The sequence below is a fragment of the Monodon monoceros genome, unplaced genomic scaffold, assembly GCF_005190385.1.
Source record: "Monodon monoceros isolate NGI ecotype Baffin Bay Population unplaced genomic scaffold, NGI_Narwhal_1 Super_Scaffold_19, whole genome shotgun sequence".
NCBI classification, from domain to species: domain Eukaryota; kingdom Metazoa; phylum Chordata; class Mammalia; order Artiodactyla; family Monodontidae; genus Monodon; species Monodon monoceros.
The window spans coordinates 61,887,516-61,912,228 of NW_021703775.1; the positions used below are offsets into that span (position 1 = coordinate 61,887,516).

At 38.7% G+C, this 24,713-nt stretch overlaps 1 protein-coding gene across 7 annotated transcripts in view; it reads right to left on the reverse strand.

The window, feature by feature from the left end:
- The window catches only part of LTBP1 (latent transforming growth factor beta binding protein 1), a 423,359-nt gene that overhangs the window by 16,720 nt on the left and 381,926 nt on the right, over positions 1-24,713 (reverse strand). For all 7 annotated transcript variants that reach the window (XM_029231490.1, XM_029231496.1, XM_029231494.1 and 4 more), the window contains 5 exons: positions 18,255-18,431; positions 17,458-17,544; positions 15,436-15,564; positions 14,622-14,762; positions 13,456-13,626 (listed from right to left, as the gene is read on the reverse strand). In XM_029231490.1, coding sequence (XP_029087323.1) covers positions 13,456-13,626; positions 14,622-14,762; positions 15,436-15,564; positions 17,458-17,544; positions 18,255-18,431 — 705 coding nt within the window. The remainder of the gene's footprint in view (positions 1-13,455; positions 13,627-14,621; positions 14,763-15,435; positions 15,565-17,457; positions 17,545-18,254; positions 18,432-24,713) is intronic.

Here is a 24,713-nt window from a genome sequence, read left to right on the forward strand (position 1 = left end):
GGTGCTGGGAAAACTGGACAGGTACATGTAAAAGTATGAGATTAGATCACTCCCTAACACCATACACAAAAATAAGCTCAAAATGGATTAAAGACCTAAATGTAAGGCCAGAAACTATCAAACTGTTAGAGGAAAACAGAGGCAGAACACTCTATGACATAAATCACAGCAAGATCCTTTTTGACCCACCTCCTAGAGAAATGGAAATAAAAACAAAAATAAACGGGACCTAATGAAACTTCAAAGCTTTTGCGCAGCAAAGGAAACCATAAACAAGATGAAAAGACAACCCTCAGAGTGGGAGAAAATATTTGCAAATGAAGCAACTGACAAAGGATTAATCTCCAAAATTTATATGCAGCTCAATAATAAAAAAACAAACAACCCAATCCAAAAATGGGCAGAAGACCTAAATAGACATTTCTCCAAAGAAGATATACAGACTGCCAACAAACACATGAAAGAATGCTCAACATCATTAATTATTAGAGAAATGCAATGAGATATCATCTCCCACCAGTCAGAATGGCCATCATCAAAAAATCTAGAAACAATAAATGCTGGAGAGGGTGTGGAGAAAAGGGAACCCTCTTGCAGTGCTGGTGGGAATGTGAATTGATACAGCCACTGTGGAGAACAGTATGGAGGTTCCTTAAAAAACTACAAATAGAACTACCATACGACCCAGCAATCCCACTACTGGGCATATACCCTGAGAAAACCGTAATTCAAAAAGAGTCATGTACCAAAATGTTCATTGCAGCTCTATTTACAAGAGCCCGGAGATGGAAACAACCTAAGTGTCCATTGACAGATGAATGGATAAAGGAGATGTGGCCCATATATACAATGGAATATTACTCAGCCATAAAAAGAAACGAAATTGAGCTATTTGTAATGAGGTGGATGGACCTAGAGTCTGTCATACAGAGTGAAGTAAGTCAGAAAGAGGAAGACAAATACCGTATGCTAACACATATATATGGAATTTAAGAAAAAAAAAAATGTCATGAAGAACCTAGGGGTAAGACGGGAATAAAGACACAGACCTACTAGAGAATGGACTTGAGGATATGGGGAGGGGGAAGGGTAAGCTGTGACGAAGCGAGAGAGTGGCATGGACATATATATACACTACCGAACATAAGGTAGATAGCTAGTGGGAAGCAGCCGCATAGCACCGGGAGATCAGCTCGGTGCTTTGTGACCACCTGGAGGGGTGGGATAGGGAGGGTGGGAGGGAGGGAGACACAAGAGGGAAAAGATATGGGAACATATGTATATGTATATGTATAACTGCTTCACTTTGTTATAAAGCAGAAACTAACACACCATTGTAAAGCAATTATACTCCAATAAAGATGTAATAAAAAAATTATTTCCAACAGCAACAAAAATAAAAATAAAGTTGATACCCCAAAGTCCAAATCGTACACAAACTAAAATTTCAGAAGTGTTCTTATCACCAACTTTCCATCTTTCCATCAAATTCCCCTCACATTTAGCTGTTCTATAATAGTTGTTGAGGCCACTGAGACAGCTTCAACCAGCGTGCTGGTCCTTCCCAGCTGGCATCCCAAACCCTCGCTGACTCACACCAACTCCAGGGAATTGGGTTTGGGAACTGCAGCCCAGTTCCAGGACACTCCTCCCAAGTTCTGTCACCAACAGTTTAGCAGGAAATGGAGTAAGTTTTCCCCTTTATGAGAGTTTTTAAAATTTTCCTTTTTAGCTTTCCTTACTCTGAGACAAATCATGTTTCCTAATATGACTGCAATATGATCATAACCTGAACATGGCTTACTTGCCCATTGCTTTCTCTTCCTTTAAAGCACCTGCCCCAAACAATGTTGTTTTAAGAATCCACATTTGGCTTCATTTCTAGTGTTCTTCCTCTCATGCAGTCCCTCTTTTTGTGCCTGGCCTTTGTATCATTCATTCCTGTTTATTCACTCCCTTCCACAAGTCCAATATCTCTTTCCTGGTTTTCCCTGACCTGCCATAAAAGCCCTGTCCAGCCGGGGGTCCTGATTGAGTGTTCAGGGTCCCACCTCCTCCCTGCCCTTTTCCAGTGTATATCTGGGGAAGGAGAAGAACGACATTTCACTCCCAACTGAAAATAAAGACCTTTGCTTAAGTGTGTGTTTGTACAGGATGGTAGTGGGAGCTGGAGAAGCTCTACAAAATGCAAATATTTTCTTTAACTGGTTCTCAACCTTTTTTTCAATCCCAGTTGTGATGGCTAATATCATGTGTCAACTAGGTTAGGCCACGGAGTGCCCAGATGAAGTTGGTCAAACATTATTTTGGGTGTTTCTGGATGGGGTTAACATTTACATTGGTGGATCTGAGTAAATCAAATTACCCTCCATAATGTGAGTGGGACTCCTTCAATGGGTTGATGGCTTGATTAGAACAGAAAGACTGGCCCTCCTATGAGAAAGAGAATTCCACTGCCCACTGCCCAACTGCCTGTGGACTTCAGACTTCGTCTACAAAACTGGCTCTTTCTGGCTGACGGCTTTTGACCTGGAACCTCGGCTTTCTTTGGGCCTCCACAACATCAGGCCACCCTAGAGATTTTTGAATTTACCAGCTTCTATAATCACATGAGCCAATTCCTTAAAATGAATCAGTGACTCAATCAATCAATCACTCTTTCTCTCTTTCTCTCTCTCCTATTGGTTCTGTTTTTCTGGAGAACCCTGAATATTGACCCAAACCTTCTTTACTGGGTCAGGGGAAGTTTGTCATTTGTGTGGCAGAGAATTTCAATAAGGTGAGCACATACCTTTAGCAGAAGGTACCTGATTCTTGAGGGGAGTTATGTGTAGTTAGAGAAAAGCTTTTATTAATTTTATCTGTCCTATTATTCCCTTGAGAGTCACTGCAATGGAAGGTATTGCTTATAAAAACAGTACACATTAGGAACGCGTGGGGTCCCCTGTTAACATGGAAACAATAGAATGTGCTCTGCATGTCACACACGGCTACTTAGACTCACACTGTGTGTATACACATCCCATGTCCTGGTCTTAATTCTCTAATAACTGACAATCACAGTCATGAATTTTTCTACCCAGTAACCTTAGCTGGCCAAAGATGATAATTCTGCTACACAGATAATGACATACATTAAGTTTAGAATATTAATACTTTACTGTGAAAGTTTTAGAGTAAGGGTTTTTTTGTTGTTGTTATTTAATATGTCTATAATGTTTAAGAGAACCATATACTAGATAATCTGATGGGCCTTGTGATTTCAATTTGAAATATCTAGGATTTTATATTACATGAGAATTCACAGAACTCTATTAGGTCAGTAAGTATTTAGATTCATTAGGGAATTCAATTTGTTGCATTTTAAGTTTGATTTATTAGATTGATAAGAGCTGCTTAAATACCTAAGAAGAAAATGCTTATTAGGATTGGAGGCTGCCCTTTCAGGTATATAAAATGCATGAGATAAAATCAAATACATAAAATTTATAAATCAGAGGCCAAAGTGTTAGAGACTTAATTAACAGAGTTTTGATATAGAAATAACTCTCAAGGAAAGTTTAATCTGTTCCTTGAGCTATATAAACATTAATCACAAAATAAAACTTGATCTTATTTTATATAAAAATATTGGACTTATAAACAGGACAAAATGTTTATGATGAACTTAAATTCTTAGGTAAGTCCAGGTTTTAACACTGATAAATTGGGTACACTGAATGTTCATTTAAAACCCAACCCTGAATGGTCTTTTCCAGGCACAAGGCCTCTCTCAGACATTATATAATAACTCACACTGGTAGCCTGGGAGCCTCGAGGGGCACAGAAGCAGCAGGTTCTCTCAGCGGCTGCAGAGATTATCTGGCTCTGCGTTAGTCCCCAAACTCTCACCTGCCCCTCATCGTCTTTGACTCTTGCTTACTTTCAAAGAGACTTCTAGCACTGTATAGTGAGGTAACAATGGGGAATAATGATTAGCTCAACTCATATCCTGGAACAAGATTTGATCTATGATCATCGCTAACACCTACGAAGCATTTACTGTATGCCAAGCATCTAACATGTGTTAGCACATTTTTAACCCTCAAACAATCCTTAGGAAGATGTTGCTACTACCATTTTACAAGTGAGGAAACTAACGTAATGATCACATTTAATACCAAGGCTCTATGTGCATAATTCACTACTAAATTTTATTTTGCAATAAGCCTTTTATAGTGAGAAAAGTACTTTCACCCTTTTTGGAAAAGTAAGGGGTAGCCTTCTAAATAAATACAAAGAATCTTTTCAATAAGAAACAATTGTTATATTCTCCTTACTTGTCCTTCCATATGGTATCCAATTCAGTCTAGTTCCATGGATACCAAGAATTCTGTCCCAAAGAACTGGACCACTTACCTCTGAGAGTATTCTCTCTGTATATACAGTGTACACGTATGGTGGCCACTCAATTTAGGAGGCCTTTTATGTCTTTCCAGTTTGGTTTACATTCTCCACTATAGCTTATTAATAGCTGCACTTGCTTTGATCATAATAATCAGGATCTATGATCACAATGATAAATGCTTTCATACTTAAAGAGTATTAATTACCATAACCTCAAAAGAGTTCTCAACTTCGCATATAGGAAACTGAAGCAACTTGCCCAGTGCAATTGACTGAAGCAGTGCCAAAAGCAGAACGAGATCCCTGGACTGCCCAAACCAAAGGCGGTGACCACTCACTGTGCCTCACATGTAGGATGTTCCAGAGTTATTATTAACATTCTTTGGAAACATAGTCCTTGGAAAAGCCTTTAAACTGTGACTGCTGAAAGGCCTCTTGCAACCACTGCCCAATTACAATATTTTTTCAAGTTTAGTCCATGAGTCAAATCCCTGTCTTCCTTCACACCTCCAAGGGTATTATGAAATTTCTTACACTCAGATCTTTGGGAACATGTAAGAGCCATGCACAGACAGGAAAGAAATCACTAGCTTAACTGTTCAAAGACAGATTCCAGATTCTTTCACTCTTGCAAAACCATATGAAAAGATGGGGTAGATAAGTTACTAGGAAGTATTAAAAAATAGTGTGTCACGGGAGATGATGAATTTATTACATAAGGATGTTATCTGTACATTTGAATGAGCAACGTTGAGGAATGAACTTCTAATTTAGCGGTACAACATAATTTTATATCATGTCAGTTCTACAGAATTTTACATTTCCTGTAAATACAGACTGTACGTCTGCTCCAAAATTTATTGCCTAGATGTTGCCTTGTAGGTGGTTCAAGTAAAAAATGAAATGAAGGAATACATAGATAATTTAACTGAAACTGAAGACAGGCAAACTATAAGTAATTTAGACTGCATTTCAGACACGGTTCTTACTAACTGTACCTTGCATATAATAGTTTACTAAATATGTTGTTATTTGACTTTTTAAAAAATAAGAATTAGACATAAATCTATATTATGATCTATAGGATTCTTTACTGACAGAATTGATTTCAAATTTTTCTTATGCTGTAATGATTATATTTTTCTTCCTGGCACTCAAGTACAAGGATAATCTCTATTCCCACAACCAGAGTTTTCTTATCAAATCTATCTATATATCTATATTTTTGAATTGCTCTGTGAGCAAAGCTGAGAGGACTGATGCCTCCACATTTTGATCAACAGCAGTGTTTCACAAAAATTTTTAAGTATTTGCCAATTTCTTTTGTGGCACTTCAGTTTCCTCGGAGATTTTTTTTTTTTTAACCCCACTGTGACCTTTCTATGCCTGACCTGCACCTAGTACTTCAGAGGTTAAAACATCTGTGGTGCAGTACACTGTATCAACCAAGAGGTGGCAATCTCTCAACACACTAAGTCTCCCCTCAAAATTTCTTCTACGTTTTAGATCAAGACTTTATCAATTCTTTATGTTCAGTTTGTTCACAGTAAGTCTAATTATTTTAATAATTTACTTAACAGAAGTCTAATTATTTTAGCAAGATAACCACAGACACTGGGATCCCTGGGTACTTTAGATTCCAGTGTTCAAATGTGTCTAATTTTCTTCCATTTGCAGGTCAATAGGTTTTTATTTCCATGAGATAATAGCACCCTACATACCTTGTAACCCATAGGTACATTTTTCCAGAAAATTTTGAGTTTATACTTTTAAGAGTAGCAATAAATAAAAACATTAAAAGTTCATTTTATCTATGTGCTAGGCATCACCAACAGTTTAATTCACTGAGGATTACTGACTTGCTTTAATCCATTAATTCATCAAGTATGTATTGTTATCTATTATGGCCACCGTGTGCTCGACTCTGATACAGAGTCTAAGTTGGCTAAGCTTACTGACTGGCTCTAAGGCTGTAGAGTTTCTCTCTAAGCACACAACGCATGAGGAAATTGAAAAAAAATCTCATCTTTAACTTTTCACTTTGTTACTTTTATATTCTAAGTGATACTATTTATCTAAGATGTGCTTTGAGACCTTGGGGAGATAGGGACTGGGGTAACACTAAAGTGGTTGATAGCACGGATGCCTAGATTTGAATCTGCCACTTCCTGGTAACTGACCACGGATGGTAATCTTGTGTGTCTCAGTTCCTCTCCCCCCAAAAGGAGGTAATTATATACTTACCTCATAGGATGGCTTGGAGAATTAAATATCTTAATTGATGGTAAGCCTCTTGAACGGTGCCTGGCATTGTGTTATACACATGTCAGCTACCATCATTTGTTACTCAGGTGGAGACCCAGAAAAACCAAGCTACATAAAACTCGTATTCAATAAACTCCAGATTTGAGGGTTCATGACTTCCTTCTAGCACAGCACTGAAAATTTCCAGAAAGATCAAACAATGACCACCCTTTCTCATTCAAAATACGGACACAGTGGTTTGTCTTTCCTGACTTGGTTTTTCGAATAGCTTTTTCTCTCAGAGGCTGGCCATGATATCATGATAAAGAACCCAAATTTGATGGTCCTCCCAAAGCAGTTCAGCCACTCCCCCAAACCAAGGGAAGAAAAAAAAATTTTAAGAACAGGCAGGATTAGAGGGTATTGAGAGGGGCAGGAGAAGAAGAGGACGCTGGGGCAGGAATAAGAGAAACTCCAGGGCTTCCCTGGTGGCGCAGTGGTTGAGAGTCCGCCTGCCGATGCAGGGGACACGGGTTCGTGCCCCGGTCGGGGAAGATCCCACATGCCGCAGAGCGGCTGGGCCCGTGAGCCATGGCCGCTGAGCCTGCACGTCCGGAGCCTGTGCTCTGCAACGGGAGAGGCCACAGCAGTGAGAGGCCCACGTACCACACACACACACACACACACACACACACACACAAAAGAGAAACTCCAGAGGCTGAGGAGGGGGAGGATGTCAGGACACGACCACTTCAGCAAACTCACTGCCGGGCCGCCCTCAACCATCTGAAACCTCCTAATGCCTGGTGTCTGGCCTCCCAGACTTTAGCTGAGGATTAAAATGGGAGCCCCAAGCAGCTCCAGAAATGTACTGCATGGTACAACTAGGCAATTCTTCTCATGTAAAGTTACCCTGACACAATCCATCAGCCTCCACTCACTCACCCTGCATGTGGTACCAGTCTGCACCTGGTACCAATCTGCAAGTTGCCATCTAACTTCAGAGAACACTATTTCAGGAGCCACTCCTACCTCCTCCAACTACCAGTATTCTCAGACGCAGTTGCTGCCTTAGTGAGAATTAGTGCCCATAACCTATTGGACCAGAAGTGTGAAAGCCTGTTTGGGAGCCAAAGCTTTACTTTACACTGCACTTTAATGCTCAAAGCTGATGACAAGCACTGCGATTTATTACTTAAATTCCTCCAGCACTGTTTCCATCAGTAACTAATTGTTCCCCAAAGCAGTGCTGCACTCCTAGGGAAACTGGAAGGTTCAGTGCCTGACAGGCTGGAATTCATCCAGTGCTTTTATTAACAAATAGACAATATGGTCCTTTCTCAACTATCATGTATTCCTGAAGAGCAACATTTAAAAGGCTCAATGGCAGAATGAGCAAATCAGTTTTAAAGTTCACACGTTCTCTGCTTCCTCTACGAAAAATTAATAACGGCATTAAAGTCGGTTTTAACAAAATCCGGCTGAATGCTGCTACGAGTCTCTAGAACCTTGCTAGTGTGGTCTGAAGACCAGCAGCAGCATTGCATTGGGACTTAAGAATGCAGAATCCTGCCCACCCACCTCCACCTAGAAACCAGTATCTTTTTTTTTTTTTTTTTAATAACATCACCAGGTAATTAACATGCCCATTAATGTTTATGAAGCAGTGGTCTAGAAGAGAAAGTTTTATATGAGGACAATTATTTCTGCATTTGTCTATCCTTAATTTCTTAATTCATGTTCAGATGCTATTAGGTAAGTGTGTTTTTCATAAGAACCTTAGATTTCAGTTACATTTGAAAATGCATTTGATCTGACTCACCCGGCAGTGGTAGCATTAGGTGCTACAACCTTCTAATGCCTACTACGTGTCAAGCACTATGCTAAGTGTTCATGTATTAACTGATTCTTACAACAACCCTGTGAGGCAGGTGATATTAGTTTCTTGTGAGGAAACTAAGGCACAGAGAGACAGAGGAACAAGGCTGTGTAGATAGAAAGTTGCCAAACCAGGATTCCCACCCAGGCAACCTGGCTCCAGAGTCCATATGCTAACCCCTCTGCTCTGGGTCTTCTTGCTTGCTATACTCGGGCAGAAACATGCTCGACGGGAGACGGTTTGGTGTAGATATGACCAGAACATCAGGTATCAATCAAGGAAATGCCAGCTAATCACAGGGCCTCTGGAAAAATTGCTTAACTTTGCCGTGGGCTTCTCCCTGGATTCAGGGTAGAGTATCCCTAAGTCTAGTTCAAGGCCCATAATTTCAGGAGTATAAAAGAAATACTCCTTCTGGTATATCTAACTACTTCCTATACTCCAACAGAAACAGAATAGTGTTTTTCAATATGTGTTTCCTGGAACCCTGGGGTCCTTCACAGATACCTCGAGAGCCTAACTAGTTGTTCTCCCTACCAGTAGCTCCAGCATCTTTGATGTTAATGAATTTATATATATTGGAAGTTAAAATAATAACTCAGTTGACAAAAGACTACCTTTTTCTAAAAAAATAAAAGACTGAAAATCACTGATTTTTGAGGATTTGGCTGACTGTAGACTAGTGATTCTTTTTGGAAAATTCATCACCAGTACTGTGCATATATAAGCTAGAAAGAGTGCAGCAAAGATACTAAGCTTTTTTTTTTTTAATTTGGCATGTGGTACCACTATTTCCTCGTACCCCATACTTTCCTAAAAAATTAGACAGTATATACTTGTTCACATGGATTTGTTTGAATTTACATTTAAAATTTTGTTTTGTAAAGCCTCAGTTAAAAATAATTGACGCAATATTCTAAAATTCATTTCTAACACCAAAATAACTTGAATATTCTTTTAAAAACTTAGATTTGATTTGCAAAGGCAACTAGCTCATCAGATTTTCATTCAGTAAATACTTAATATCACAGCATCAGGACAGGGACAGAACAAAATGAAAATATATGCAGAACCTTTCATAAAGAAGTTTCCAAAACCCAAATGTTGGGGTTGTGGACAGAATATGCACAACGCTCCTACAAATCAGCAAGAAAAAGACACAAAGTCCAACCAAAGAAACGGGCAAAGGATATAATTCACTGACAAAGGAATACAAATCATCTATAAACAAGGAAAAGATGCTCCAGTTCCCTAGAAATAGGGAGACGCATATAAGATACCCTTCTTACCCATATGATAACACTTTTAAAGGCTGAGAATATCTAGTGGTAAAAGGGTATGAGGAAAAGGCATTTCAAACACTGTCAATGTGAGTGTAAATCTGTCCTGTATTTTTTGGAGAGTAATATCGTATAGTATTTTCATTTGTAGGAATTTTCTTATCAAGACACTTCCACAGCTATATATAAGATACATATGTGAAGGTTCACTGCAGCATTGTTTATAATAGGAAAATCAAGACTGGGGAAGGGCAGGGTTAGGGGACACAGACAGCCCAAATGTCCAGTGCTGGAGGTGATTAAATAAACCATGGTACAGGCATACCTTGTTCTACCGTGCTTCGCTTTACTGTGTGTTTTTTTTATTTTTTTTAACAAATTGAAGGCTTGTGGCCGCCTTGCATCAAGCAAGTCTATTGCACCATATTTCCAACCACATTCGCTCACTGCCTGTCTGTGTCACATTTTGGAAATTCTCATAATATTTCAAACTTTACCACTATTACTATATTTGTTATGGTATTAGTGATCTTTGATGTTACTATTGTAATTGTTGTAGGGTGCCACAAACCCCACCTATATGAGACAGTAAACTTAACTGTTGAAACAAAGGATTTAGAATATTACATAAAACTAATTGAGAAAGCAGCAGCAGGGGTTGAGAGGACTGACTTGAATTCTGAAGGAAGTTCTACTCTAGGGAAAATGCTATTAAACAGCATTACATACCACAGAGAAATCGTTTGTCAAGGCAGAATCAACTGAGGTGCAAACTTCACTGTTGGCTGTTTTAAGAAATTACCACAGTCACCCCCATCCCCAGCAATCACCTCCCTGATCAGTCAGCAGCTACCAACAGCGAGGCAAGACCCTCCACCAACAAAAAGATGACCTGCTGAAACCTCAGGTGATGGTTAGCATTTTTTAGCAATACAGTACTTTTAACTGTCATGTATATTTTTTTAGACATAATGCTATTGCACACTTAACAGACATAAACACTGTACAGTGTAAATTTAACTTTTATATGCCCTGGGAAACCAAAAAAGTTGGGTGACTTGCTTTATTGCAATATTCACTTTATTGTGGTGGTCTGGAACTGAACCCATAATATCTCCAAGGTATGCCTGTACATCCATAAAACAGAGTCTGTGCAGCCATTTAAAAGTTACCATCTTTCACCAGTTCTAAGATACCCTAGATTTCAAAATACATCCTGATATAACAGACACTAAAATGTGAAAAAATTGCTTGTGGCCATTAATAGATGTCATCAATTGTAAGATACCCCCAATTTCAGAGATGCTAATGAGTAAATCAAAAAACGTGTGCCTCAGATCGATGATATGGATTTCGGCTTTAAATATTCTCTTAAATATAAATTTATAATAACTAATATAGATTAAAAATATAACAATAATTAATGTATAGAAAAAAGACTTGGATAATTAAAACCAACTGTTAAGAGTGAACATCTTCAGAGGTACAAGCTATTAGGTATAAAATAAGTTATAAGGATATATTGTACAACATGGGAATATAGCCAATATTTCACAATAACTATAAATGGAGTATAATGTTTAAAAATTGTGAATAATTACATTGTACACCTGTAACGTATGGTACATCAACACTGTACTTCAATTAAAAAAAAAGAGTGAACACCTTCAAGGAGTGGAGTTCAACTGTGATGGGGTAGATGGAGGGGGACATAACCTCTCTGATTAATTCTTTAGAAGAATGATATATTTTTTTAAAAAATTAAACAATATAGCACAGGGAGATCAGCTCAGTGCTTTGTGACCACCTGGAGGGGTGGGATAGGGAGGGTGGGAGGGAGGGAGACACAAGACGGAAGAGATATGGGAACATATGTGTATGTATAACTGATTCACTTTGTTATAAAGCAGAAACTAACACACCATTGTAAAGCAATTATACTCCAATAAAGATGTAAAAAAAAAAAGTAAAACATACATGTAAAACATGCAAAAAAAAATTAAACAATAAAAACACTGCCTAAGTAGAAAGGTTTGAGGTATTCAAGCATCGTGAGAAGATGACTCAAGTCATATATATTATAGTCACTTCCTTAAGATTTCACCTTCTTCTCCCTGTGGCAATTGCCTCTCGGGACAGAGGCTATAGTGACACTAATAATATACCCCATTCCTTGTGTTCCTGCCCTATCTACAACCTCCCAGTTCTCACAACAACCCAACAAGACAGATGCCTCCATTAATGAGCTGCATTGGGTGAGGTTCTTTTTCCCCAAGTCACGCAGCTGCTGTGGGCAGTTCTGAATTCCAGATCCAGATTTTCTGGCCCCAGAACCCATCCTCTTTCCATTTCTGGGCTACTATCATTACCATCTATATCTTTAAGAGGTTGCTCTTCATCCCTTGCTGTTCCTTTTCCTTTTCTGGCATTTCAAATTACTTTCTTTTTTTGTGCTACATTGGTTTCAGTTACTTCCAAGCTAAAAAGCTAGTTTATTATTAAATATCCTGAAGATTACATTCTAATTAACTAAAAATTAATGCAGTTCCTCTTTTCAAGCAATTCTTCCCCTCTTGGCCATTCTGAGAATTTGTTCATTATAAACTCTTTCACTTTATATCCACACAGTATTTTTCCAGCTTTAACAAATCGATTCTATAGTCAAAGACAAAATGCTACACTGAACACTTTCAAGTGATTTCCTTTAACAGGCAGTAAGTAGCTGCAGCGTCAGGAAGAGAAATAAGCAATCAGCGCACAACCCAACAGTCACCAAGTAGCCCAGCCTGGGAGCCAAGAGTCAGCACCTTCCAGCCCTCCTCCCACACGAGGAGAGGGGAGGAAACTGAGAGCTTAGCCAGTCCCATTTTTTTTTCCATTTGACCAAAGGTTTTAACCCCAGGTCTAAAACTTAAAAGTCAAGGAGATTTGTTCAAGTGCATTTTACTTACTTTCTACTCTCTTCCTTTATGGTTCTAACCCTTCTGTGATCTCTCCCACAAAGAGGTTGACATAAAAACTTGGGCTTTGACCTATATTGTCTATATTAATACTTTTTGCTCTAAGTAGAAACTGTTAGAAATGAGAAGGACTGTAGGGAAAAAAAAAAAAAAAGGAGTATCAGGAAATATAAATTCTAAAGACCTATGCCTCCAACTGCTAAGATGCATTATATTTCTTTGGGTTATTTAGCATTCTTTGGGGAAATGGAATGAGGGTTTCAAAAATTAATGACAAGGGCTTCCCTGGTGGCGCAGTGGTTGAGAGTCCGCCTGCCGATGCAGGGGACACGTTGTTCGTGCCCCGGTCCAGGAAGATCCCACATGCCGCGGAGCGGCTGGGCCCGTGAGCCATGGCCGCTGAGCCTGTGCGTCCGGAGCCTGTGCTCCGCAACGGGAGAGACCACAGCGGTGAGAGGCCCGCGTGCCGCAAAAAAAAAAAAAAAATTAATGACAAGGTCTGGATTGGAGGTAAACCAGGAGCCGGATGTTATGCAGTCCTGCTCTTCCACTCCCTAAACACGCATGCGCGTGCACACACACACACCCCTCTGATGAAAGCAAGCTATCAGGAGTGCAGGTGAAGATATATAAGTAAAAGAGGATTGTCAGGCTCCAAAGGATACTTCCAAAGGCCTGCAATAGAAGGAACAAGGTAAGGGCTCACCTGAATCTTTCATGGGGCAGAGGGCGCACTGCATACCCCAGGCCTCTCCATACAAACAGCAGCACTCAGTATATGTTGTCTGCTTGCCAACAAGAGGCCGGCTACACACATACTCATCACTCAGATGTTCCCAGCACAGATCTTGGTAGACATCGGTTTCTTCAATTTGTTCTGAAAGGGAAGACATGGTTCCATGACAATTGCACTGTTATTCCTATTTCATAAACACTGTGGTAGAAGCCAGCGAGTCTCAAAGTTTCCATCCCTATTTCTAAGAGTGACTTCCAAGTAAAAGTCTGAGGCCAGTCTGGGTCTTTCCATGGATCAAACCTCTGTCATCTCCAACTGGGTGTCACTCCAATCAGCTGAAATTCAACCTGCCCATCATGTTCCAATTAAATCCTTCCCTCTGTTGCTTCCATCATTAAATAAAATCCTCCACTATCTTGCCTGTACTTCATAATCCTGATGGACTTCTTATTCTTCTGATCTTTGATGTTTCACATTTACTCGTCTGTCAAATCCTACCATTTCTTTCTACATAAAATTTTTGGGATTCATCCTTTTTCATCCATTTCATTTGCCGAAGCCCTGAACTAGTGACACTTCATCCTAGGGTCCTTAACGCGAACCTTTCTACTTTCCAATTGATTTCAACCAGAGCAGTCTCCTGAATGTGCTGATACATTGATCAATTAAGCCATTGATCAGTCAGTGGCACATTACCTTCTCGGGGATGAACAAGGATTCCTACCGATGGACTTCAGAGCCCTCCACCAATCTGATGAACTCTGCCCTCTGCTCTGTCCAGCCTCACCTGTGTCCTCCAGTCCAGTCAAGCAAACCTAATTATTTTTCCCTCAACTTAACATCTTCCTCAGTTGCCTTCAATGGTTCAATGTGATCAACCCTCAGACACTGAACAGCTCTGCCATCTGCTCAGCCACTCCGTATTCTGTTGTCTATTAAATCAGTATGTGCAAGGTGTTAAATCTCCTACATATTGATGATATGCATCTTATTCCTTCTCTTAGCATCTCATTTTAATTATTTCAAAATACCCAAGGAATCAATTTTTAAATTTTCCAACAGCTCACATTTCAGTCAAAAGGAAAACCTTATGACATTTATTTGGACACAGACTTGCATCTCATATCCAAACATACCATGTGATTCAGTTGGTCGGATACATCTTTTTTCCGAAGCATCCAGGATCATTGGGTGGGTACAGAAGCAGTTATAAGAGCCTTCTGTATTAACGCACTGGCCATCAATACAACTGTTGGGGTCTTGACACTCATCTATATCTTAAGAGAAAAAAAATGAAAGAAAATCAGCAACCAGCTGCACCTCATACACTTAACCAAACTTAATACACTGCTAAATTTAGTCCAGATTCCAGGGGCTGCCACATTCTAATCAGCTACACGTCATCATCCAAAAGAGAACAGCTCCGACTATAAAAATGTTAAGTTGTATTGATTGGAAAAATAACATTGCCCTACAGCTGCTGACATTAAATAAGGAAAGAAAACATTTAAGGACAGGATACGCTTAGAAATTTAAGATAAAATGTCTCTTTATGACAGTTTTTAAATTATTTCCTTTTGCTATGTTTTTCTGCCTAGTGTGTATGGTTTTCTGCTTAGGCATTAAAGTCTGGGTCAGTATTTAAAAATGACTTTCAGTGCATGGTATGAGTGATGAAACAGGAGGCTCCCCAGACCAAAAGAACACTTCAGTTATACCAGTGACCTGAATTATAATTCTACATTGAATATTAACTCTTTGAAATCTATTCAAATAGTAGTAGAAGGGTTTTTATTTTCTTAAATATTGCTCAAGAAAAAGATCCATAAAACATTTACAGATCTTTTCAACACATGATTTAGATTCAAAGAAATTGTTTTTATATGTAGCATTACTTATTTTTTCCATGTATTTGCATAGCACGTCACACTATATCCTCTTAAAACTTACCAAAGCACTGCAATTTGATGGGATCATAGTATGTCCCCTGCTTACAGTAGCATTCATAACCAGGCTGAGTGTTCAAACAGAAGCCATTTTTGCAGATTTCTTGTCCAAAAAGCAGGCATTCATCTGCATCTATGGGGGAAAAACGGAGAAATATTTAGAAAGAGGAGTTATTTGGGGATTTTCAGTTAAATAGAAGAGTCTAACCAATATTGGGCAAGTTAGATATTATAATATTTATATTACAAAGAGTCTTAAAAACACAGCAATATCAAATTCTTAAAGTTAGGACTAATTCACAGAGGTAGAAATATAATCAGGCTTCTCTGTTTAAGGAGCAATGCCCAAAACATTATCAGAGAAGGTATATTTGTAAACAGAGCTTCGGAGATGCTACCTCGTATCTGATGAAATAGTCTACGGGTTCCATAATGGCACCAATAACATTCTCTGAAGAAAATAGCCTTTAAGACATGTGCCTTTCTATAAATGTATATTTTGGCCCATTAACTAGTTGAGATGAAGAAAACTCCCACGAAGACTTTGATGCAACTTGATGGAAGTCTTCTTTCTTGATAATGAGCTAATGAAAGCACAGTTGCTAAGAATGCTGGCAGACCCATTCCTCCACAGAATTTACAGAGCTTATTGTCCACAAACCTCAGTTTACTCAATGGTAAACTGGAGATAAGAGGAACATCGACCTGATAGGATTGAAAGGATTCAATGAGAAAATCCATGCAGAGGACTCGGTATACTCTCAAAAAGTGTGATCTATTGCTTTTGTGCAAGTATTATTAGCATCATTTCTAACATTTTAAAGCTAATGTCATCTAGTCCTCATTTAAAAAACTGGAGACTTCATAGATAAATTGCTCAAAGTTACACAGCTGGAAAATGGCAAAACCAAGTCGACAATATATGACTGTTTGAATCCGAGTCTAATATTCTTTCAACCATTTACAGCACTGCTAAGATAGGGTGAAGAGGAATTTATTTTTATTTTAAAAAAGAGGATGACTTTATGGTGAAATCAGGGCTCCACTTCATAGCACAAAGTGAAATTTAACTACATCTCTGAAAGAACATAGTATATGATATTTGCGAATTTGAAAACTGTTAAACACATTTTGCCAACTAACTCTTGTTATTTCACTGAATTAACTCATAGATGTACTTAAAAAAACACATATGGAATTTCTTATCCAGCTGCTGAATTATACCATATTAGTAAAACACTGGTTTGAAAAAATGGATAGACAATAAAAATGTTTTTAGTCTGTTTTCCAGCCACTTAACAGTTTTCAATATTAAACTGTAAAGAAAAAAAAAATCACTTTGTATATAAAAGGTCATAATATCTCTATCACTGAAATGTTAAAAGTTAGTGGTTAATGAGGAAGTACTCATATCTGTAGTTTAAATTTCACCAAAATTAAAAAGCTGCACATTTATTTTAGAATTACAGGCTAATAGCATTAAATATATAAAACACACATCTACTTTTGCTTTCTTCCTTTCCATTCCTTATTATTCATCTGTGGCCATTAGTAAATGGTCCTAGCAAAGTAGGATGCTTTCTAAAAAGGCAAGAATCTTTGCTTTGTTGATGACCATTAAAGGCCAACATGATGGTCAAATTTATATTGGTTCTAACATGATTTCTAATATAAGTCTACAATAAAAGAATGAATTTATTAAGTACAGAATTTTGTGTTAAGTACTTTTACATATGTTATCTCATTTAATCCTCATGACAACCTTTGAAACATTATTCCTATCTCAGAAGTGGAAACTCAGAATCTTAAGTGAAGTCCCACTGTCATACAGCCTTAAATGTTCTAGCGCCCAAGGCACGGTTCTCCCTAGAGTCCACTGGAGCCTTCTTCCAATGGTAGGATTCAAGGCTTTGTAATTAGTTCCCATGGCTGAAAAGAATTCTTCTTCTGTCTAACCCAAGCCACGCGTTTACTTGAATGTCAAATATGCACACACATTGCAAATTAGTTTCTGCTTGATTCTGACCTTTATAGTTCTCGCCATCAACGTCGTAAGAGGATTCTCCAGTGGGGACAAAACCTTTCCCTCTAGGACACATTTCAGTGAATTCAGCTGATTTCAGGAGAGATAAGGGGGAAAAAAAGTTGAAAGAAAACCCACAACCAATATCTTCCATGAGTATGTTTTAAATTCAGTTTTGCTTTTTCAGACTCAGAGACTTTCAGGCAAATCTTGCCATCTAATTCAGACAAATAAATTCAGTACAATCTCAAAAATTACAGACTAGGTGCAAATAAACCTAATGACTTCAGAAGTATAATTTACAAAAATCCTTGCTAGTTCACCCATATATTATTTACACATGTTTTAGCTATGGGTGCTATAGTGTGTTATGACTTAGTTCTCCATTACTGTGGTCTCTAGTATTTTCAAATTTCAATAAGAATCCAAAATCCTAGCTTAAATATGCAAGCTCCAGTTAGGAATAATGCTGTGTCATTGTTAGCAAAAATGATTAGTTTTACCTTAAAAATGGAATAAAACTGAATTATCTTTCTGCCAAAATATTATATGGAATATCACTATAACAGCATATTCTGTGAGAAACAGGAGTTTAAGAATTCATACTGAAGTGGGATAAGGGTATGGGTCCAGCCCTGAATGAAACCCACTCTAAGGTAATCTCACTTCAATTTGACTATGGCAGGTACCAGTAGATGTTACCATTTCAAGGCTTCAGTAACCCAAATGAGAACATTCCAAGGCCCATGAACACCACACAACAAATACCAGTATGAACACAGCACTTAGTTAATTCTTACCAGTTCCCAAGACCGGGCAGGGGAAAATCTCACAGTTGTCTCCCCACCCAGCACCAGAGGTACAGCAGCATTCTTGTTTGGTGACATTGGGGGCCAGCACGTTGTCACAAAGACTGGCATCGTTTAGATTATAGTAGCACTCTTTCTTTTCTTCTTTGGGTTGATCTACTTCTAGGTCTAAAAAGAGCAGAGAAAGTAAAAAAGAGTGTTGACAGGATACATCAGATCCACCTGTACAAGGGAATTGAAAACACAGTGGTAAAAAAGATTGGACGTGCCAATGGCACTTCATTTACAGAAAGCTGCTTTACACTTTATGTTGGATTCTTCCACTTCAAGATAAAAATGCACGTGAATCCTGAATTTTGGTGGATTTCTAACCCACCCCAAGAGTGTAAGTCTGTCAAAATCATTTCCTTTTACCTTAACCAATTACTTTATTCTTGTAAATTTGGCTGTGAGTACAGTTTCCATATCTGCTTTCTCGCCAAACATAGGGTCATTCTTTACTGAGCTAGAACACCTACGTAAATCAGTGAAAATATTCCCCAACACTGGACCAGAGATATGGGGCCACACATAATATTTAACCCTTAGATGGTTATTGAGATAACCATGCCCCCCCCAAATTTTCTAAACAGTACAAAGCAGAAGAAGACAAATAGAAAAACACTGCAGTAACCTGAGTCTATTAAAAAGAACTCTTTCATTACTAGAAATCTACTTATAGTGCTGCAAATATATGATTCTGAATGAAACAATAAGAGCCAGCTAATCCTCGGGGTAGAATTTCAAGGCTGGGTTCTAGTCCCAGCTCAAGTGTGTCCTAAAGAATACACTGATATATTTCAACAGAGTCTGTTTAACCCTCTGTGATAAATGTCAAGGTGATATGATAGAATACAAATGATAAGAACAACTCCACCTACTTTCAATTAATACTAAAAATGATTTAATTCCATCAGATTTGAAGTCTACAAACAAGTTTGTGCTTTTAAAAAATGATAAAAAAAAACCTCTTCCCTACTAAATGCTATAGAGTTCAAATTACTGCCCATGATCCAGTTAGAATTTCTTATTTTAATTTTATGCTATGTCAGATAAACTGACTACTGCCGTCACAATTACTTAGATTAATACTAATGAAATATTTTCATTAGAACTGCTATCTACAGATTCTTAACCCAAAGAAACTATAGGGACAAGGGGATAACACTTGCCAGTAAGGATAAGACTCTAATCTCAATACCTACCTTTTAAAAAAAAAGTTGGCACATCATTATACTATGAGGAAAGTTTAATGATTTATTTTCATAATAGTTTCCTATATATTTACTTTGGCAGGGTCAAACTGACTGTGGAAACCTGATTAATATGTCATATAACAAAGGTATTCTTAAAAATGTAAGTTCGTAAAATTCTATCGAAGAGCTACTGCCCTTTGTTTTCCCTTATGGCAGTAAAAGCAAGCAAACAAAACTTCGATGTATATATTACTCCCAGAATGCAGAATATCAATGAGAATGTAAAGGATCCCTCTCACGCTTGATTCTGGCTAATTCTCAGATTATTCTACCTTTGACAGTTCAGCTTGGACTCTAACTTAGTCTTAATAGCTGATGACGAATTCAAACCCAGAATAAGTGTCCAGGAAAAAACTGAAATGCGGATTCCTATGCAGGTTATGAAGTGGTTTTAAATCATTTCCTTGTGTGTGAAATTGGATAAAACCTGCCACATCCCTCGTCTCAACTAGCTTTTCAAGTGTGCAGGGGACAGACATGTGCTTTGCCTGCTTTCATGGAATGGATCACCATCACCAGTTCATTCCCTTCAGGCGGGGCTCCAAGCTCTTACACAGGGTATTATTGAGGAAAATTAAGGGTAGGTATTTTAAATTAATATGAACTCAATCATGAACCCTGTAAAAATTTTTATAAACTTTCTCCCAATATGTGTGAATAAACTGACAGACTATTACTATGGACAATTCCACTCATTTTATTCAGTTTGCCTAAAACACAGTTATTAACGAATGCACTTAGAAATATAAATCAAGTCAGCAACACAACTAGAGTTTTGCCAATCACGTTTACAGCCTATGTTAAAAGAGTGCTCAATAATTGTTTTTCTCTTTGTACAAAGTTGTAGATATGTCACAGTTTTTATTACAATATGGAAATGTTGTACAGTAACACTTCAATGAAGGCTGCTATATTCATAGGTAATTAGAGACCACAGGCTTCTGAGTCAAAAACCTCATATACATTTAAACACTATTTCTACCATGTTTTTTTATACTCACAGAAATAAAATAGTTTTTTCTTTTTTCTTTGGAAGGAAACTCAAAGGTGACTGCATAGGGAAATAATCAATATCACTGTATTATTCAGGTTTTACATTGGTTATTACAAGTTTTGCTCTTATTTTCTTTCCAAGCAGTTTGAAGCTTCAATGTTTACACAGCTGAAATTGAGGGTTAGTCAGGCCCTCATCCGTGTTTGGAAAGAGATGCAAATTCCTTTCAAAAAAACTGGTCCACAAAGGTCATTCTGTGAAAAGCTACAATTTCCTTATCTTCTTAACCTTTAAATAATTAACCGCCTAGAGCATTTTTCCACAGGGGGAACACTGCGATCAGTAAAGACATGTAATGTGATTTCTTTAAAAAATCTCTATGAGCTTGTCACTGTCGTTAGGGGAGGAATTTTTCTATCACAAAATAACTTTAAAAGATCAAGTCAAAAGTTATAGAAGGTGCCAAGCTCAGAAAAGAATGAATTCTATTTTTCGGAAAGATTTTATGAATAAGGTTAGCCATACTTCATATCTCATGCCATAGACTTCTAGGAAATATATTACTTCACCTCCAGTATTTTCAGATTTGATTTTTCAATATGTATTAAGAGGTTAGCTTAACATCTGTGTATAAAAAGCAATGTGTATATTTTAATCCCAGGGGTATGTATGGCTGGTGATAAGAAATGAGTTTTTGGACCTCTCATGTGTGTGCCTTTTTTGAAGAAACTTTCACAGATGCCTTTTCATGTGATACACAAAGTAACTCCATGAGCTAGACGGCACAGGTTATAGAGCATCCTCACTTTTTGGAGGAGAACATTTAGGTTGGGTCCAATGTCCAGTGCCTAATGCTTTCCCTAAACCTCTTCTATGGGGCTCAGCTTCTTAACATTTCAGCGAGCATGAGTTTGTTTTGCTTTGCCTTTGCCCAGGGGGCAGCAGATAATCCTGCTGATGTAGAGTTCAGTGACAAAGCAGCATGCAGCGTGACCCTCTTCCCTTGCTCTGAATATTTAAAGACAGGGTTTGAGCAGTAGGTAGCACTGGTGAACTGCCCTTTCTAGAAGCTCTTCTCTCTTGCTTCGTCAGAAAGAAGAGGATGTGGGTGTGCACTTACAGGATTATTTCCTGCTTTAGTCTTTCCCTAAATATGTCTAATCTTAGGTTTGCTGTTGGAGTGGGGAGATCTGGAACATTTCTTTGGTTAGAGTGGACACAAACATTCTAAATGGCCCTTGCCTTTGCTTTCACTTTCCATTTGCAATATTTTCTGAAGGCCTTCAGATGCCAATCCCCTCCATATCCTTCTGAGACAGGATGACGACAGTGACCCAAGAGGCACATCACAAATACGTGTGAGTAAACAATGCCCCCAAATGAAACACCTGCCCTAGTCCTGAAAAAGGTATCAATTTATAAAAGTCTGTGTCTGTAATAATGTTCAGCAAATGACTTTGAATAGGATTACTCAGTAAGCTTTATTCTCTTTATTTTAAAAATCACCACAGGCACTAATGTTTTAGTATATGTGCTGCCGAAGCGAGCACAGCACTAATGTTTTATACCAACTCATAATTTTATGAGAAAAAGCATTCCAGTGTAATAATCCAAAGGGAGTAAAAGAGAACTTGGAAATTCATTTTTTTCCCCTAGTTTTCTCATTCAAAGACTTGGAAGATGAGAAGTGTGTATGTGTTTTAAGTGGAATTTAAAAGGAAGCCATTGGTGAGTTTCAGAAAATAAGCACTGACAATAGGAATGGACTGAACATGAAGGGATGCAAATAAAAAGGAAGATTGTAGAAAGGTGGTAAATTCAGATAGTAAAAGACGTGGAAGAAGTCAAAATAAAGTTTAGAAAGTGAAGTACAAGAGCAAAAATACTTTCAAAGCAGTGCCTATCCTTAAAGAGGTCAATCAGGTGGTCAGGTAATGACAGTGCAAGGAAAGCAAGCTGGGTGTGTAAGCCACACTGTAAAGGGTCAGGGGGCAAGGCAATCCCGGAAGGCTGCCTGGAGGAGCTGATATTTTGAGTCAAGTTCTTGAAAAATAAACTTAAAAAAAATTGGCTAGAAAGTAAGGTGTGACAGAGGTGAGGAGGAATAAAAAGTACAACTCTCCTTAGGTCTGTGTGGGTAGAGCAGGCAAGGGGAGAAGTGGTCTGTGGAAGGAGTCACAGAACTGATTTTGAGAACAAGAGAACAGGGCAGGGATGCATTAACATGTGAACAAGTGATAGGTGTGTTTGTGACTTAGGTGCTGAGACAGAGGACAATGCCAGTCTCTATTGGAAGAGAGTCGCCTCAGCCTTGCCAGGTGGAATGGAGGATATTTTTGGTTTTGCTTTTTCTGGTGAAGAAGTTAGAAGACACTGGGAGGAGGGAGCCTGGGATAGGAACAGGCTGGGGAGACGGTGAGAAGTGAAAGTCTCAATGATGGAAATATTATTAGAAACTGGAGAAGTCAGAAGAAAAGCGGGCAGATCTCGGTGGAAGAAGAGACTCCCGAAGGCAGAATAAAGCAGCCCAGAGAAAGAAAACCGGGAGACGCACACTGGGACGAGGTGCAACAGGCAGCACAGTCGGAAAGGAGATGACGTCACAGCAGCATGAGAGCTGTCACAACACCCGCACACGTGCATGGCGAGGCCCTGTGAGGACGACCTCAAGAATAAAGCCACATCTGCAGCGACATGTAAAATGTCTGGAAACGTTTAAAAGGAACTGTACAAACCATTCCTCTCCAGGCCTTATTGGTAGTGAATTCTAGGATACAAAATGCATTTCTAAAGCAACAGTGTGGTGTCTCTTGTATTAAGAGGATAAAATGGTTTATGTACATGGTTTACTTAACTGATAGGTCAGTTCATTCAAATATCAACACCTCTTTATTAAAAACTCATTTTAGATACTATACACAGCAAGCATAAAACTTCATGAAAATAAAAGCACCATTTGGTAGTAAACTCTTCTCACTCTTGTTTTTGAAGGTGGGAAGAAACCTGACTTTTTTTTTTTTTTAAATAACAAATGAGCGTATCTTCCTCAGCCTTAGCTGAGGAGTAAGACCTCAGGAGTTTTATGGCATTTTACAATGTCTGCATTCTAAATACTGTGGTTTCACTGTCTTTAATTTTTTTCCTACCAAAGGTCTTTTTTTTCCAATCAGAAATTATTTTTAAAAAATTCTTCCAAAGTTAATTTATTTTACAGGTTACCTAAACACATTAAAAAAAAAACACCGCACTGTGCCAAATATAATGGTTGAGTGATATTATATGTGGTCTCATGCCTTTAAAAAATATGTACATACACAAAACCTGTAGTGGACCTCTCCAGGAACAGAGAACAAGCACACTGTTTAGGTTCAATTGTCAGAACCACGAGGATGATTTGCACAGTTTCCTCTGATAGCAGGGACCTGCTCTTTTTAAATTTTTTTCCTCTACTTGTAATTTAACCAAAGCACATAGGGGTACTGTCCCCTCTACCTAGAAGTGTGAATAGATCAATTAAGTGTGGTCCATGATACCTTTTTTTTTTTTTTTTGTGGTACGCGGGCCTCTCACTGTTGTGGCCTCTCCCGTTGCGGAGCACAGGCTCCAGACGCGCAGGCTCAGCGGCCATGGCTCACGGGCCCAGCCGCTCCGCGGCATGTGGGATCTTCCCGGACCGGGGCACGAACCCACGTCCCCTGCATCGGCAGGCGGACTCTCAACCACTGCGCCACCAGGGAAGCCCCCCATGATACCTTTGATAAAATGAATAATTCTTACTCTGCAGAACGAGCTGGGAATGAGATGATGGGATACAGAAGGAACACATTCTCGAATGCGGAGAAGCCTATTACTCAATAGGCTACAGTGTCTGCTGTAGGTCAGGCACGATGCCTAGCAGTGAGCTGGGTGACAGACAATACAAAGAGGAATGAATGACTGAGGATAAAGGGTCCTGTTACCCTGCTGATGGATTTGGACTTCATGCTGGAGGCAGGAATGAGCAGCTGAAAGGGGTTTAAAACCAGATGTATGTTTCAAAAATGTGAATTGGCAGCAATGTGGAACAGGAACTGATGGCAGAGGCAGGGAGAGAAGTCAGAAGGCAAGTGCCACAGTCCAGGGAAGATAGGCTGAAGGACTGGCCCAGGGCAGTGGTAGCAG